The 18,600-nt window shown below is 42.7% G+C and overlaps 1 protein-coding gene across 1 annotated transcript in view; it reads left to right on the top strand.

The window, feature by feature from the left end:
- LOC111977838 (cadherin-23) overlaps positions 1–18,600 on the top strand; it is a 75,189-nt gene that overhangs the window by 39,237 nt on the left and 17,352 nt on the right. Inside the window, exons 5-8 of the mRNA XM_024007558.2 lie at positions 1,448–1,520; positions 8,051–8,167; positions 10,264–10,376; positions 10,575–10,682. Of these exons, the coding sequence (XP_023863326.1) occupies positions 1,448–1,520; positions 8,051–8,167; positions 10,264–10,376; positions 10,575–10,682 (411 nt within the window). The remainder of the gene's footprint in view (positions 1–1,447; positions 1,521–8,050; positions 8,168–10,263; positions 10,377–10,574; positions 10,683–18,600) is intronic.

Here is an 18,600-nt window from a genome sequence, read left to right as displayed (position 1 = left end):
CCAGAAGCGACCTACTAACTCCATTCTCCATGGAAGGGGGAGACACCTTCTGGGAAGGATCCCTGCAGAGCAGCGGCCAGTCGGCTATGGAGAGACGACACGGCGGCGACACTCCCACCAGACCAGAGCAGCATCCAGCTTCTGGAGTAGAAGAGAAAGAGAAAGTAGGCAGGCATAGATTCCCCAGTAGCTTGTGTAAGTTCGCCAGTTATTTGCTAAGATTAGTCCTCTGCAAGCAAACAGTTGTTACATTGAAAGTCCAGACGGTCCACATTGTCCTAGAATAGAGAAAAATAAACACAGCTCCTGCAGCGTTGAAAACGTTTGTTAGTTACCTCCACTTAAACTACAGGCTAGCTAGGCTGGCTGGGCTTCCGTGTCTCTGTTCTTGACAGGAAGTGCTGTAGAAACAAGCAGTACATTGCAGTGAGCCAAAACACCGGTCAAMAAGTTAGGGAGTGACAGGTAGAAGGAGCATTTGCTAACCAACAAGCAGTGTGAATGAGCATACATCCTTACATAGAGAAACACATTCGAGAAAAACATATAGAAGTGTTTAACCCCGTACATAAACAGTTAATAAACCATAGCTACATAGACAATTAACCACGAACACTTTCATATCTGTCACTATTTCTGGAGTGTCCCCTGCTGTGGCAGGTGCTATAGAAGGTTAACACTGACAGCTGGCACTCAGGCTACTATTTATCTTGTGCTGCACTACGAAAGCCCTGTGTGTGATGCTGCCACACAGTGATAACCCCATGTGGTCGTCGGTTTGTGTGTGTGACTCCCTGTCTTCCACTGAATGACAGAGAGAGCGAGAGAGAGAGAGAGAGAGAGAGAGAGAGGAAAGGGGGATACTTAGTCAGTTGTACAACTGAATGCATTCAACTGAAATGTGTCTTCTGCATTTAACCCAACTTCGGTGCCCGGGGATAGTCGAATAGGTTTGGACTTCACTCTCTCTGTGCATCTTATCACATGGATTCTCCCATATTGTCACATGCAGAGGCTACTGCTGGGATTCATACCTCATCTTGTATCAGAGACTTTTCAAATAGATTAATACATAGTATACCTACACACTAACAAATACATACACATACACAAACACACAGACACTGTAAGCTGGGTGTCTAAAACTCTGCTGGTACAATATGTTGGTAATCAGAACCATAATAAAGAAACAGAGAAGTGTCACAGCAAAATATTCATGGCTGGATAAAGACACTATCCCTCTAGAATCTATACAGACCCCAGAGAGAACTACAATAAATCAACAACATACTACTACTCCTGAGCAAGAGACTCTCAGAATGCTAAAACAAATAGACTTCCACACAATACATATACACACAAAGAAACAGACTACATATCATAATGTGTTTGTGTGTTGTGTTTAAGTGTTATAATTTTTGTTGTCTTTGCTCGCCTTCTCCCATAGGATGAGAATGACAACCCGCCAAAGTTCAGCAAGCCATCCTACCTCGTCAAGATCCCTGAGAACATCATTGCAGGTGCGTTGGAGTCATAGAAATATAATAACTTTATTAGGTAAGAATTTATTTTGACTACATATCCATAGTGCTTTTATTACACATCTATAAGCATTTCATGAACATGTTATAACAGATCCCAACCTCATTATTAAAGGTTAATGTATGTTCATAGCATATCCATCCAGTCATGCTATGCAATACCTCATATTTAGGTATCTTAATTGTTGCATCATTACAATGACAGCGTAGTGTTATCATTATGGCTGTTCTCAAAATTGGTGCTTCTGCCATACCAGTGTTGGTGAATATGTGAAAAGATGGTAACACGTTACATTAAGTTGCCCCTATTACTATGTGGCTACACAGTAGTACTTACAATGTAACAATCTTTAACCATCAACTATGTAATTACAATGTTGTTAAAGGGACATACATGTATTTACAATGTACTTACCCAGGAGCAAGCAACTTAATGTGAAGTGAAGTGACATGTTTTATTACTTTGTAGTTACAATGCAACAACCTTTGCAGAGACAACAGGCTAACCAGGAGAAATAAGGAAACAGGAGAACATTTTTCAGTGTGACTCATATTCAAACCATTAAAATTCAATTCCCAATTTCAGACTSAAAGCAATAACAATCAGTAAAGCGTACTAACTAGTTAGTAAAACGTACTAACACAGTGTGGTAAAGCAAGCTAGCTAGCATTTCCCAATGTTTCACTAATGCAGCTCGCTAGCTAGCTAAGCACTGGTACAATGTCAACATGTTTTCCAACTCGGTCAATAAAAGTTACAAAATTCAAGTATAAAGCTTATGAAACATTTAGTTAACCCTTTAGCCTCAATATAATTCCAGAATGCTGCTGTAGATTACTTGGTCATTTTCAAGATAAAGCTCATTTTCTCACAGATTTCAAACAAACAGACATAGCTCAAAAGAACAATTGACAATTACAACTTAACTTAGTTRTAAAGAGCACAAATTCTTATTTGATATGACACCACATTCATGTCAATAGGAATAACACTAAATTGTCAAATCAAATCAAATGTATATATAAAGCCCTTTTTACATCAGCAGAAGTCAAAGTGCTTATACAGAATCCCAGCCTAAAACCCCAAACAGCAAGCAATGTAGATGTAGAAGCATGGTAGCTAGGAAAAACTCTCTAGAATGCCAGGAACCTAGGAAGAACCCTAGAGATGAACCAGGCTCTGAGGGGTGTCCATTCCRCTTCTGGCTCACTATCACTATCACTCACTATCAAAAATTGATAAACACTCAACACAGCAAAAGATTCTAGAGTATTTAAAATGTAGTAAATTTGACCAAAATACTCACTCAAAATGTACCAACTATAAAATATTATACCTATAAATATAATTTCCATTTAAAAAATGTATCCAAAATGTGACCAGAYGACAATATTCAGAAAGTATTTCAAAACCCACACAAAGTAGGCTATTGGATTGTCAAAGATGATTATTTATGTTACAAAAAAATGCAACAAAAAATGTAACAACTATTCAGAGACTATCCAAAATGTAGATAAGCTTTCTCAATACAATTTAGACCAGGCCTGACACAAAATGTAGAAATAGTACTTTAACAACATTTTCTTCAAGTATTAGATAGAGAAATGTGCCTATAAGATTTGTATGACAAATTCATGTCACACTGTCACATGAGCATTTGAATTTAGCCTACAACATGTCATGTAACTTGTTGAAGCATGTGGCACAAAATATAAGCATAATACTTTGACAACAATTCAGTAAATGCAACAAGTATTAGGTAGAGACAGATAAAAACACACACTAAGTGTTAGGCTGGATTCAGATACTATTTTTTAATACACAATTTGAGATTTCACTTCAGTATTTGCATTTAGCCTACATTATGTAATGGAACTTCTGGAAGCACGGCCCCATCTTGCAAAGTGGCACAGAACACGTAGAGCACCCACTCTTTGCCCTGTGTCCAATCCGGATGCACACCCTCTCTTACTCCATTCAAACTTCACCAGGGAGTGGCCTGCTTTGAAATAATGAGTAGCATCTCGGTCCACACCCCCTGGTGCCACATTCTTAGCTCCCTACTTCCTGCCACTGTAGCCATCACAAAGCGAATGCACAAGTTGCATTTTGAATTCCTTCAGGGATACTTGCCTGCGATTTCTGGGAAAGGGCCTTTACAGGGTCCCCCACACAGTGTAAGCATTGATAATAGCAATGTTGATCATCCCCCAAAACACATACTTCCACCATGTCCTGCCTGTGAGTCCAGGACTATAGGTGTTCCTGAGTTGGTTGAGATGGTCACAATTTTATTGTTATAATCCAGGACCAGCTCTGGAACAGATATGTCTATATCATGGTACTGGTTTTAGGGTGTCATTCCCTGACCGGTTAGAACATAGACAGTACATATCTCATTTGTCCCTCCAGCGGAATGCCATAACAGTATCCGCAGACCATATTGGACTCTGACCTCTGTGGACCTTGCCCTCTATAATGGCCTTTGGATATTCTTCCTATTGGGCCTTACTGTGCCACAATAGCATGTGTCAGCATCAAGAAGATCTCTCACCAGAGGCATGAATGAAAATAAGTTATGGCAAACCATAACCTACAGATCAACAGGAATTACTCGAGTGTCCAGTTCGGTGGCTAGTTAGCTGGTTGTCTGTATGGCTAGCTAGCGAATGTGACAGCTCAAATCAAATCAAAGTGATTTCAAATCCAATTTTATTGGTCACATACACATGGTTAGCAGATGTTATTGTGAGTGTAGCGAAATGTTTGTGCTTCTAGTTCTGACAGTGCAGCAATATCTAACATGTAATCTAACAATTCCACAACAACTCCCTAATACACACAAATCTAAGTAAAGGAATGGAATAAGAATATATACATATAAATATATGGATGAGCAATGACAGAGTGGCATAGGCAAGATGCAATAGATGGTATAAAATACAGTATATACACTACCATTCAAAAGTTTGGGGTCCCTTAGAAATGTCCTTGATTTTGAAAGAAAAGCACATTTTTTGTCCATTAAAAAAACTTCAAATTCATCAGAAATACAGTGTAGACATTGTTAATGTTATAAATTACTATTGTAGCTGTAAACGGCGGATTTTTTATGAAATATCTACATAGGCGTACAGAGGACCATTATCAGCAACCATCACTCCTGTGTTCCAATGGCACATTGTGTTAGCTAATCCAAGTTTATCATTTTAAAAGACGAATTGATCATTACAAAACCCTTTTGCAATTATGTTAGCACAGCTGAAAAATGTTGTTCTGATTAAAGAAGCAATAAAACTGGCCTTCTTTAGACTAGTTGAGTATCTGGAGCATCGGCATTTGTGGGTTCAATTACAGAATGGCCAGAAACAAAGAACTTTCTTCTGAAATGTGTCAGTCTATTCTTGTCCTGAGAAATGAATGCTATTCCATGCGAGAAATTGCCAAGAAACTGAAGATCTCGTACAACGCTATGTACTACTCCCTTCACAGAACAGCGCAAACCGTCTCTAACCAGAATAGAAAGAGGAGTGGGAGGCCCCGGTGCACAACTGAGCAAGAGGACAAGTACATTAGAGTGTCTAGTTTGAGAAACAGACGCCTCACAAGTCCTCAACTGGCAAAGAACAAATAAACTCTCATGGACGGGCTGTAGTGGAGCAGGTTGAGAGCTTCAAGTTCCTTGGCGTCCACATCACCAACAAACGAACATGGTCCAAGCACACCAAGACAGTCGTGAAAATGGCACGACAAAACCTATTCCCCCTCAGGAGACTGAAAATATTTGGCATGGGTCCTCAGATCGTCAAAAAGTTTTACAGCTGCACCATCGAGAGCATCCTGACGGGTTGTATCACTGCCTGGTATGGCAACAAGCTTCCTGCTATCCAGGACCTCTATACCAGGCGATGTCAGAGGAAGGCCCTAAAAATTGTCAAAGACTCCCGCCACCCTAGTCATAGACTGTTCTCCCTGTTACCGCACAAGCGGTACCGGAGCACCAAGTCTAGGTCCAAGAGGCTTCTAAACAGCTTCTACCCCCAAGCCATAAGACTCCTGAACATCTAATCAAATGGCTACCTAGACTATTTGCATTGCCCATCCTCCGCTTCTACGCTGCTGCTACTCTCTGTTATTATCTACGCATAGTCACTTTAATAGCTCTACCTACATGTACATATTACCTCAATTACCTCGACACCGGTGTCCCCGCACATTGACTCTGTACCGGTACCCCCTGTATATAGCCCAGCTATTGTTATTTTACTGCTGCTCTTTTTCTGCTGCCCAGCTATTGTTATTTTTACCTCTTACTTTTTTTGGTATGGGCTTGTAAGTAAGCATTTCACTGTAAGGTCTACAGCTGTTGTATTCGGCGCATGTGACGAATACAATTTGATTTGTTTTTTTTATAGTCTCTAACAATGGGTGTCGTTGTCCCAAAGGTGGGAAGGCAGGTGGTCTGCTTATCAGTATGCTTATCGTGGACAGATTTTGAACGGGTGAGGTTATACAGACACGCCTGGTTCCAKATTTTTTGATGTATGTCTTGCAGTGAGAGTCGATTGGATACAAACGGATTTACTTTAATCAGTTCAGTCAGTAGTCCTGATGACTACTATCATTTCTAGCTTGTAGCTAGAAACTTCAGGGAGAATTTGAAACTTGTCTGCCGAAGTTGGGACTTGGGAGAGTGTTCAGAATAATTTGTTGGTTATTTTTTTTATAAAATCTGAACAGTAATGGCGTAGTTACACATTTTCAGTGAAAATCACTACAATAAATGTGCTTTAGCTGTCATCCTGGCCTGATATTGGCTACACTATCTAGCTATTTCTCTCTAACAATATTGTATACACTATCTAGCTACTTCCTTCTCCTTGTTGTTGTGTTGGCGCAAGCCGGTTTCAAGATGGTTTCTACCAATATTACAAGTTATTTGTCGTGTAGGCTGCTATCCTACTCAAAATGAAGTCAAATGGGATGGAACAAGTTGGACACGTTAGCTCCTGCTAACGACATGTGACAGCCTACAGCTGCCCGGTGGGAAGCAATTGCTGACCAGTGGGAAGCAACTCACGTCGGTAACCACCTCGATACAATACTGTTGTATTGATCATTTGCATTTATTTCGCACTGGATTGTCGTTACGTTAGCTAATTGACATGTCACGGTGACATCCAGATGGTGTCCAATACTACAAGTTATTTCTCCCTCGCCCACTGAAATAAACATCATTTTCTGTGTCATGAATGCATTACGTAGTCAAATTAAATCCCTTTATTACATAAAAAATTATATATCTACAGTTGGAGTCACTCACAGAAGACAGCTGGGTTGTGTCTAAGAACTAGCCTTCAAAAACCCTGCTTCCTCCATCCTCCAATGCACTTTAGGAGAGAGGCCAGGAGTGGTGGAAACAAGGACAGCAAGTCACGTTTTCAGACCCAGCCCTGGTGTTACAATGAGGTCAATGGCTAAAACTGGGTGTCCATTCATTCCTTCTGTTCAATTCAAACAGCTTTGACATACTGTAGATCATTACAATTACCTTGTACAATAATAATAGACTAGTTTAATGGCCAATCCTAACCCTATCACTTCTTACACTTTACCTTGAGTTTCAATGATATTCCTTTCTTTGCTTTGTGTAGTTTTTTTATGTCTCGACTTGTATCCCCTCTTGTCTCATATCTTCTTATGTAGTTTTATATATTATTTTTAAGTGCTTAGCAGGCCAGTGCAGTTAAATTACTATCACTATTCATTCTCATGCATGTATTCAGAGTATACAATAGTTTTGTTTCCAATCACTGGAGGAATTGAGATAAGTGACTACTCCCTCGTCCGCCAGAGCTGCTGAAGAGCTTGGCAAATGTGTCAAGACAAAACGACACAGACACACACACACCACACACACACACACACACACACACACACACACACACACACACACACACACACACACACACACACACACACACACACACACACACACACACACACACACACACACACACACACACACACACACACACACACACACACACACAACACACACACTTTCTCTCTCTCTCTCTCTTTCTCTCTCTCTCACTCTCTCTCTCTCTCTCTCTCTCTCTCACACACACACATTGAAGTGCCAATTTGAAAGCAAAGTGGACTGTGGGGGTGGACCATGGAGCTAACTTAACTAGCTAACCGTGTGGCTCTGGACCTAGCCTCTCATCACCTTCCCTGGATATTTATCAAGGCTCTTCCATGCATGGACCATAATACCAAACAACCTGCTGATAATCCACTAATCCATAAACCCACTCAGTGCCACTCTCTGTCAGTGTAGCTGAGTGTGGGAGAGTGGAGGTTGAAAGATGCCTCTCTCACTGATCCCCCCTCTTGCTCCCCCTCTCTCTCACTCCTCATATACATTTGTACACCTCACTCTTGATATCCCTTCCTCTTTCTTCCCCTCTTTCTCACTCACTCCTCCCCTCTCTCTCTTCCTCAGGGGCGACGGTTGTGTTTGTGAATGCCACTGATCTGGACGCCTCCCGGGAGTTTGGACAGGCCTCACTCATCTACTCCCTACAGGGCTCCTCCCAGTTCCGCCTCAACACGCGCTCAGGTGAGTGTGTGTGCAAGGCGCAACTTTGTGTTGGATATTGGGGTGGTAAGGGTCAATGGGTTCCGGTGTCAACACCCATCTCAGCTTTTTTGGTAATAGCTGTGAAATTGTTATTTCTGGTGAATTTTGAAGGGGAAATGTATCAAAAAATGTCCTGATAAATTGGTCAATATATCCCAATCACAACTGAAACCCCATATTTTTTATATGTTACTTAAAACTGTGTTCTTACTGTTAACTGTTCAGAAAGTCACCACCACACCCCATCTTTAATTAATTGTAAATAGATGGGTTAGCTGACAACGTCACAAAAACGTTGTGAGCGCTTCCATGGGGCAGTAGTCTGRGTGATGTTGTGATTCTGGATGGCCAGATTGATAGCAAGAATGACAAGAAACTGCCATGTGGGGAATTGTACTTGGCTCGTTTCAGCTCGTTTCATCTTGTTTTGAGGTGTTTTGACTGATTTCATGTCAATGCTTATATGGCTAAAGCTAGCTAACCAACAACTGTAACGATGTATTTGAGAGACAACAAGTGCTCATTGTGCAAATCTACAGTCAGCAAAGATGAACTCAAAACAAGACATGTTATCAATAACAACATGAAACGAGCTGAAACGAGCCACTTGTACAATTCCCCACATGGCAGTTTCTTGTCATCAATCTGGCCATCCAGAATCACAACAACACACAGACTACTGCCCCATGGAAGCGTGTTGAACTGATAGTTTCTTATAACGCAAACTCTCACCTGATTACATGTTAGTCCTCTCCCTGCCTCAACATGGGTGGTGCTCTCTCTCTATCACTCTTTCTATTGCCTATCTTTGAATCCTGCCATAATCATATGACCAAATACCATTATCATATGACAAAGATGGCTGGCCATAACAATGATGGGGTTAGCTTATTAACATGAATTAGATTCTGTTTTTATTAGCTGAATTATTTATTTACTTTCTGGCAATAGGTGTAGCTAGCTATCTGACTACATAGTGCCAGTCTATTATGAATTGTAGAGTGTAGTGAGCTAGCTAGCTAGCTAGCTATGTAGCCATTCATTAATTTACTTAAAATCATCTGCACTCCCCACAAAAATGGTATGTCCTGCACTTCCATCCTCATTGTATGAGGCATGTCTTACCTTGTTTCAAAGTAGCCTTGCCAAAATCAGGTCATAGAAATGTTAAGGGGATTTATTTTATAAACACTTCCGTATGCAATTGAAACCAGCATTTCTTTCATATTCTATTGGCTTTCAAATCAACATAATGTCATTGTCCAGCAGCTAAAGACACAATCCTAGTCATATTAGCAACCCATGCTAATGTTTGCGTCTTTTAGATATCCCCTCTTTCTACATTTGTAACAGATGTTTTACTTTCTGTCACATAAAACCGCTCACATGTGCAGTGCGCTTTTTAGAACGGTGTGTTCCCGCTAATTGCATTATGGAACATTCATGCATATCCTACTGCCGTGTGCGCATTTCTGCGCTTATAATATGAAGAAGTTAATCAACAATTTAAGCTAAAGAGTCTGATCTGTTGCCTCAGCCTCATTGCTTTAAAAAAACGTTTTTACAGTGGTTGTATGAATTTGGGATCCAGGGACTGTTTTGAATCGTCTCAGACAGAGGCGATTAATTTCGAGCCCTGTAGCTACCCCTCCTCAGTGAACACTACAAAGAGAAAGAGCGAGAGAGCGTAGTGTTCGCTGCAGAACTGTTACTTCAGACCAAAGCAATGCATTGGCTGGCTGCCTCTGGGGACCGGGCACAACCAAAAGCGGCAGGGGATCCGATCTTAAAATGAGGAACTGAGTCACTGTGGTGCAAAGCAATTAAGAACGTGCCGTAAGCTCACTCCACAGCTAGCTTGAAATGTTGCGGATGGAGCCATCCAATCAGTACCTTTTGGGTGGCTCAAACCGTTGGTCCGTTGGAGGAAGCAAAGCTGTTAGCAGAACAGTTAACACCGTTACACTAGAGAGCGAGTGTGCATGTTTGTATGTGTCTGTGCATGCGCTTCTGTGTGTTTTTGTACATGCTGTGTCGGATGTGTGTTTGACCTATGCATTACCTGTGTGTTTCAGGAGAGATCACCACTACAGCCTTACTGGACAGAGAGCTGAAGTCAGAGTACATCCTGATTGTCAGAGCTGTGGATGGAGGGGTGGGGCCACTGCAAAAGACTGGCATTGCCACGGTAACCACCTCCATTCTCACACCTCTTCATGTTTCTTATTGTTCTCAGAGCATTTCGATGCTTCTTTCTCTCTCTCTTTCTCTCTCTTTCTCTCCCTTGCTGTCTCTCTCCATTTCTCTCTCTATCCCCCTCTTCTCTATCTCTAAGAGTTTAACTGAACTCAGAACAGTCATTAACCCTTTCTACTCCTCCCTCCAGGTGAACATCACCATCCTGGACATCAATGACAATGCCCCCATGTGGCGAGACGAGCAATACCACGCCAACGTGGTGGAGATGAGCCCCATCGACACTGACGTCYTCTCTGTGAGTTCAGCTTGCCTTGATCTTTAACATTTGATGCCCTGACCCCCAGAAATGAACTATGGCTTGTCCAGTAGATATGAAGAAATTAGCAAGGGTCTTTTGTGGTGAGCGGACTCCATGAGACTGCCTTGTCCATAGCAATTCAATTGAAAGTAAGAATTTTCAACCACTTTACACTTTTTTGTGGATAGGATTTTTCCTGTTCTATTTCATCTGTGGGGTAGAAGGTAGCCTAGTGGTTAGAGCATTGGACTAGTAACCGAAAGGTTGCAAGATCGAATCCCTGAGCTGACAAGGTAAAAAGCTGTTGTTCTGCCAAGAACCCAGTGTCATTGAAAATAAGAATTTGTTCTTAACTGACTTGCCTAGTTAAATAAAAGTGAATTTGAACCTTAAACAAATTTTAATTATTCTCCCTTTGATTGGATATGACTGCAGGGTATTTTGGAGGAAATAAATTGACTGCTGTACAATGTGTAGCCAGAGGAAACATACTAAATGGATAAGGGATAAAGAGACACTTCTACAGGTAGTGCAGAGTCTGCTGACAGACAAATAAATACTTGATTGCAGCATATATGAGCCTAACCTACTGTGCTCGAACAGAAAGATGACAACTCAACTGCGAGTCATACAATAGATGAGGTTTAGAATTTGGAGGCGAGTGACATTTTCTACATGTAGTACATTTGGGTAACAGAAAGACTTGATTGCAGTGAGCAATCATGTATACCTAACCCGCTCTGACAGTAAGTGAAAAAATACAGTGTCCAACAGTGCAAATCAACTCCTGGACATACAGTACCAGTCACAAATGTGGACACACCTACTCATTCAAGGGTTTTTCTTTATTTTAATATGTTCTATATTGTAGAATAATAGTGAAAACATCAAACTATGTAACCAAAAAAGTGTTCAAAGTAGCCACCCTTTGCCTTGATGACAGCTTTGCACACACTTGGCATTCTCTCAACCAGCTTCACCTGGAATGCTTTTCCAACAGTCTTGAATGAGTTCCCACATATGATGAGCACTTGTTGGCTGCTTTTCCGTAACTCTGTGGGCCAACTCATCTCAAACCATCTCAATTGGGTGATTGTGGAGGCCAGGTCATCTGATGCAGCACTCCATCACTCTTCTTCTTAGTCAAATAGCCCTTACACAGCCTGGAAGTGTGTTGGGTCATTGTCCTGTTGAAGAACTAAGTGCAAACCAGCATATCGCTGCAGAATGCTGTGGTAGCCATGTTGAATTCTAAATAAATCACTGGCAGTGTCACCAGAAAAGCACCCCCACACCATCACACCTCATCCTCCATGCTTCACGGTGGGAACCACACATGCGGAGATCATCCATTCACCTCGTCTCACAAAGACACAGCAGTTGGAACCAAAAATCTCAAATATGGACTCATCAGACCAAAGGACAGATTTCCACTGGTCTAATGTCCATTGATGGTGTTTCTTGGCCCAAGCAAGTATTGTATTCTTATTGGTGTCCTTTAGTAGTGGTTTCTTTGCAGCAAAAAGGCCTGATTCACGCAGCCTCCTCTGAAAAGTTGATTTTGAGATGTGTCTGTTACTTGAACTCCATGAAGCATTTATTTGGGCAGCAATCTGAGGTGCATTTAACTCTAATGAACTTATCCTCTGCAGCGGATGTAACTCTGGGTCCTCCTTTCCTGTGGCGGTCCTCATGAGAGCCAGTTTCATCATAGCGCTTGAGGGATTTTGCAACTGCACTTAAAGAAGCTTTCAAAGTTCTTGACATGTTTCTTATTGACTGACCTTCATGTCTTGAAGTAATGATGGACTGTCGTTTCTCTTTGATTATTTGAGCTGTTCTTGACATAATTTACACAACGGGTGGGTCTAATCCTGAATGCCGATTTGGTTAAATCAAATCAAATCAAATGTATTTATATATCCCTTCTTACATCAGCTGATATCTCAAAGTGCTGTACAGAAACCCAGCCTAAAACCCCAAACAGCAAGCAATGCAGGTGTAGAAGCATGGTGGCTAGGAAAAACTCCCTAGGAAGGCCAAAACCTACTCCCTAGAAAGGTTAAAACCGCATTCCAGCCAGTGTCTATTTCACAAGTTACCACCGGCTAAATCTATGACGTTGAAATGTCCAGGAAATGTAAACTTGATCTCCACTATAAAAAGCATCTAAACATTATCTCCCATTTCTTTTAGACTATCATTTGGTTTTCAAAAGCAGAGATTTGTATAAACCTTGCTGTCTGTCTCTCCGACCTTTTCAATTTTGTTTCAATATTGAATTGCGATCTGTCCCACATAAAGTGAATGTGTCCGAAAGAGACAGACAGCAAATTGAGCTGGTTATCATAGCAACATACAAAACTTTTTTTCAGTTGACTGGCTAAATCATTACTTTGCTGCCAAACATGAAATGGATCAGTTGAACATTTATTTTGATCTTTTCGGCGGCATGACTATGGATGAAAAAAGAGATAGCAAGAATACCCAGGCATGCAGATTTGGAGGATACAGCATTGAATGACATAGAGAAAAGCCGCAACGAAATAAACACAGTAAAGAATACAAACTGGGCTGTGCGTTACGTCGAGGGCTTCGAGTTCAAAACTGTCACTAAAGAAGAGTTTAACGTCCTTCTCCAACAGTTTTATGGAAATGTACAAAATGGGAGGGGGGAGCAATACAGCATAAGTAGCTACCTGGTACTCCGGGGTGAGCTCAACCGGTTTCTAAATGACCCGAAGCTGGTGCCTTATGAAGTACACTGAATTTACCACCTCGAATCATGTATTTCTGGGCAACAAACAGCTAAGGCAAGGAAAATATATCACAAACAGCCACCCTCCCATCACCGATAAGGACATGGCCCAGCTCAAAAACTCCCAGGCTTTGAATCCCAATACACCAAGGGTTCTGGTCCCGAAAGTGTGGTTCGACCTCCAGGTACATCTGGATCGAAGAGGAAAAGAGGGGAACAGACAACTAAAGCACAACTCATTCCTCGTAAAAACAGACGAGAACTGTCTATGGTATATTGTTCATAGCCTGTTTGTGTTATTTCTAAGTTGCACACGTAATTAGGCTACTGGAAAACAACATTATAACATGGAGTCCAAGAGGGGATTTATGTTCGAGCAGCCAGGGAACCCACTATGCCCGGTGGCATCACTGGAGAAATATCTATTGAAATGCCCGGAGAATGCCCTTACATTTTATCTCCACCCACTTCTACCCAAGATCTGCAGGGCAGCGGGAACAACTACATACACAAATCACAGCATCAGGACCCCGACAGTCCAGAAACTGGCCAATTCTGGTTTATAAGCAAGGGAGAATATGTCAGTGAGTGGGCATCGGCGCGAAAGTTCGCTCCATAGCTTCTGGCATCCGTCACTGACAGACAGAAAACGCTGGAGCAACATCCTGGCCGAAAACAAAGACAACACTGCAGCAACATCAACACCCAAAAGGCTGAAGCAAGACAGCAGAAGTAGTAGCACAGACTCCAACAGATATTTCAACCAATGCACAATCCAGGGGAATGTACAGATAAATGTGACATACATAAGTAGCTATAGCTATGTCAGCTGTAATGGATAACAAAGAGAGTGTATGGATTGATGTATTAATATCAGCTCAAATGAATGTCATGGATTGTCTTGACAAGAGAGCACATTTTCTCTGCCAGGCAAAGTCACGCATCATAAGCTCATTGTTATGGATATATCGAAATACATCTAACTAGAAAACAGCTTAAACAAGTGCAAATGCAGCTATTTTGCTGATATTCTGGCTGCACTTTTTGACGTGAATGTAAATTAGCTGTAGTTGGCTAGCTAGCAAGGAAGGGATAAGAACCTTGCCAGTCAGTATGGCAATGGAACATTTAGAAGGAACGACTGGGTCGCGTTTATAGATACAGAACAAAAAGAACGAAAGACTGGGTCTCCAGCAACCCTAGATTTGTGTCGGGACTATATATTGTGGAAGGATGAAATAGTTAGAATACATTTATCAAAAGAATGTTTTTAATGAAAATATGTTGATCATTATTTTAATATGTTGGTAACCCGTTGTATAAAAGTGATAATGATCGAGAAGCCGGTGTTTGTCTGATATATTGGCACATTATTATCCCTCCCTCATTGTCCTGCTGGTGTCTTTGGCAACGTGTTGTCACTGATGAACACCTGATTGTTCATTATTAACAAGGTGCCGGTCAGTGTAATTAAGGGAGTCCGATTGCTAATTAAAATGTAGCCTGCAGTCAAATGCATTGCAAATTACCCTGCTGCTGGGCTGGTAGCGAAGAGAGAAAAGTAATCACTGTGGAACGAGAGATGAAGAGAAAAAGAGACTGGTGGTTGGCACTGAAATGTTTATCTTTCTGATTTTCCCTCTCTCTTCACCCCCTCCATTATTGTGGAACTGGAGAAAATGGAGAGATGGAGAGGAAGAGAAAGAGAACAAGTGGTAGTACAGTGGTTCTTCCTGTAAAAGTTGCGTCATACTGCAGCACACCTTGCGGGCTGCAGCAGAATTCTATAAGACGTTATTTAATTGTCAGCCATTGTTGCTATTAATGCTACTTAGTGCTAGTTTGACCACCAAAGGCCATCTTTGAGAAACATTTGACTCTTTGTAGTGTTGGCTGTACTAGAGCAGTGGTTCCCAAAATGTTTATATTCCTGTACCCCTTCATACCCACTTCATACCCCCTCTACATACCTCCTCTAGCACCAGGGTCAGCGCACTCACAAATGTTGTTTTTTGCCATCATCGTAAGTCTTGTAAGGCTGTATTCGCCATACGACCAATGAATTAAGTGCCACATTTTAATGTTATTTAACAAAGCTTTTTGTATTATAATAATTACTTTATTGAAAGTGTGTAAACATGAGAATGAGTGTGAGGTTTTGTCACAACCTGGCTCGTGGGAAGTGACAAAGAGCTATTACAGGACCAGGAGACAAATAACAACATAATAATAATCAATAATTTTGCTCTTTATTTAGCCATCTTACATATAACTCCTTATTTGTTCATACAAACATATTGAATAACTCACCACAGGTTAATGAGAAGGGTGTGCTTGAAAGGATGCACATACATCTGCAATGTTGGGTTGTATTGGAGAGAGTCTCAGTCTTAAATAATTTTCCACACACAGTCTGTGCCTGTATTTAGTTTTCATGCTAGTAAGGGCCGAGAATCCACTCTCACATACACTGCCGTTCAAAAGTTTGGGGACACTTAGAAATGTCCTTGATTTAGAAAGAAAAGCACATTTTTTGTCCATTAAATTGACATCAAATTGATCGGAAATACAGTGTTGTAGTGAGGTGCATACTGGCGGCAGAGAAGTCAGGCGCAGGAGAGCGAAAATTGATTTACAACGGTGTCGTTTAATATCCATAAACCACCGTCAACAGAAAAATACAATAAATGGGTCAAAGAAAACCCGGTAAATACCAGCATACCGTGCATAAGCACTACAAGAAACAATTACCGACAAGGACATGAGGGGGAACAGAGGGTTAAATACACAACATGTAATTGATGGAATTGGAACCAGGCGTGATGGAAGATAAGACAAAACCAATGTAAAATGAAAAGTGGATCAGCGATGGCTAGAAGGTCGTTGACTTTGACCACCGAACGCCGCCCGGACAAGGAGAGGGACCAACTTCGGCGGAAGTCGTGACAGTTGTGACAGGCCCCCCCCTTGACGCGCGGCTCCAGCTGCGAGGCGCAGGGCGATCCGGGCGAAGACGGTGGAACTCATGCAGCATTGAAGGATCCAACACGTCCTCGACCGGAACCCAGCACCTCTCCTACGGACCGTACCCCTCCCACTACCCCTCCCACACACACGAGATACTGAAGCCCCCTCGCCCGACGCCTCGAATCCAGTATGGAGCGAACGGAGTACGCCGGGGCCCCCCCAATGTCTAGAGGGGTGGACGAACCTCCCGCACCTCAGACTACTGGAGCAGGCCACCACCGGCCTGAGGAGAGACACATGGAACGAGGGGCTAATACAGTAATCGGGTGGAAGCTGTAACCTATAACAAACCTTGTTTACTCTCCTCAGGACTTTAAATGGCCCCACAAACTGCGGACCCAGCTTCCGGCAGGGCAGGCGGGGGAGGCAGGTTTCGGGTCGAGAGCCAGACCCGGTCCCCCGGTGCGAACACCGGTACGTACCCCAGTACGCACTGGAAGGGAGAGAGGTTAGTGGAGGAGTGGCGAAACGAGTTATGTGCCATCTCGGCCCAGGGCACGAACGCCGCCCACTCCCCCGGCCGGTCCTGGCAATAGGACCGCAGAAACCTGCCCACATCCTGGTTCACTCTCTCCACCTGCCCATTACTCTCGGGGTGAAACCCTGAAGTAAGGCTGATCAAGACCCCCAGACGTTCCATAAATGCCTTCCAGACCCTAGACGTGAACTGGGGACCCCGATCAGACACTATATCCTCAGGAACCCCGTAGTGCCGGAAGACGTGTGTAAACAAGGCTTCCGCAGTCTGTAGGGCCGTAGGGAGACCGGGCAGAGGGAGGAGACAACAGGTCTAAGAGAAACGATCCACAACAACCAGGATCGCGGTGTTACCCTGTGAGCGTGGAAGATCAGTCAGAAAATCTACCGACAGTTGCGACCAAGGACGCTGTGGAAAGGGTAAGGGGTGTAGCTTACCTGTGGGCAGGTGCCTAGGAGCCTTACACTGGGCGCACACCAAGCAGGAGGAAACATAAACCCTCACGTCCTTAGCCAAGGTAGGCCACCAGTACCTCCCGCTCAAACAGCGCACTGTCCGACCGATCCCAGGATGACCAGAGGGTGACGTGTGGGCCCAATAGATCAACCGGTCACGAACAGCAGACGGGACGCCCAGCGGGACACTTGACTGGAGCGGGCTGTGCACGTAACGCCTGCTCAATGTCAGTGTCCTGCTCCCACACTACCGGCGCACAAGGCAGGAGGCGGGGAGTATGGGAGTGGGATCCATGGGCCGCTCCTCTGTGTCATACAGCCGGAGACAATGCTTCTGTCTTCACGTTCTGGGAGCCTGGTCTGTAGGAAAGGGTAAACACAAAACGGGTGAAAAACCAGCATACCGTGCATAAGCACTACAAGAAACAATTACCGACAAGGACATGAGGGGGAACAGAGGGTTAAATACACAACATGTAATTGATTGAATTGGAACCAGGTGTGATGGAAAACAAGACAAAACCAGTGGAAAATGAAAAGTGGATCAGCGATGGCTAGAAGGTCGGTGACTTCGACCGCCGAACGCTGCCCGAACAAGGAGAGGGACCAACTTCGGTGGAAGTCGTGACAAGTGTAGACATTGTTAATGTTGTAAATTACTATTGTAGCTGGAAAAGGCAGATTTTTAATAGAATATCTATAGTACATACAGTGGCCCATTATCAACAACCATCACTCCTGTGTTCCAATGGCACATTGTGTTAGCTAATCCAAGTTTATAATTTTAAAAGGCTAATTTATCATTAGAAAACCCTTTTGCAATTATGTTAGCATAGCTGAAAACGGTTGTGCTGATTAAAGAAGCAATACAACTGGCCTTCTTTAGACTAGTTGAGTATCTGGAGCATCTGCATTTGTGGGTTCGATTACAGGCTCAAAATGGCCAGAAACAAAAAACGTTCTTCTGAAACTCGTCAGGCTATTCTTGTTCTAAAAAAATGAAGGCTATTCCTTGCGAGAATTGCCAAGTAACTTAAGATCTCGTACAACGCTGTGGACTACTCCCTTCACAGAACTAATGCACTTGTCCTCTTGCTCAGTTGTGCACCGGGCCTCCCACTCCTCTTTCTATTCTGGTTAGAGACAGTTTGCGCTGTTCTGTGAAGGGAGTAGTCCACAGCGTTGTACGAGATCTCT

The sequence above is a fragment of the Salvelinus sp. IW2-2015 genome, linkage group LG18, assembly GCF_002910315.2.
Source record: "Salvelinus sp. IW2-2015 linkage group LG18, ASM291031v2, whole genome shotgun sequence".
In the NCBI taxonomy this organism is placed as follows: Eukaryota; Metazoa; Chordata; class Actinopteri; order Salmoniformes; family Salmonidae; genus Salvelinus; species Salvelinus sp. IW2-2015.
The sequence above is the reverse complement of the archived record's forward strand: the minus strand, read 5'-3'. Positions and strand labels throughout refer to the sequence as shown.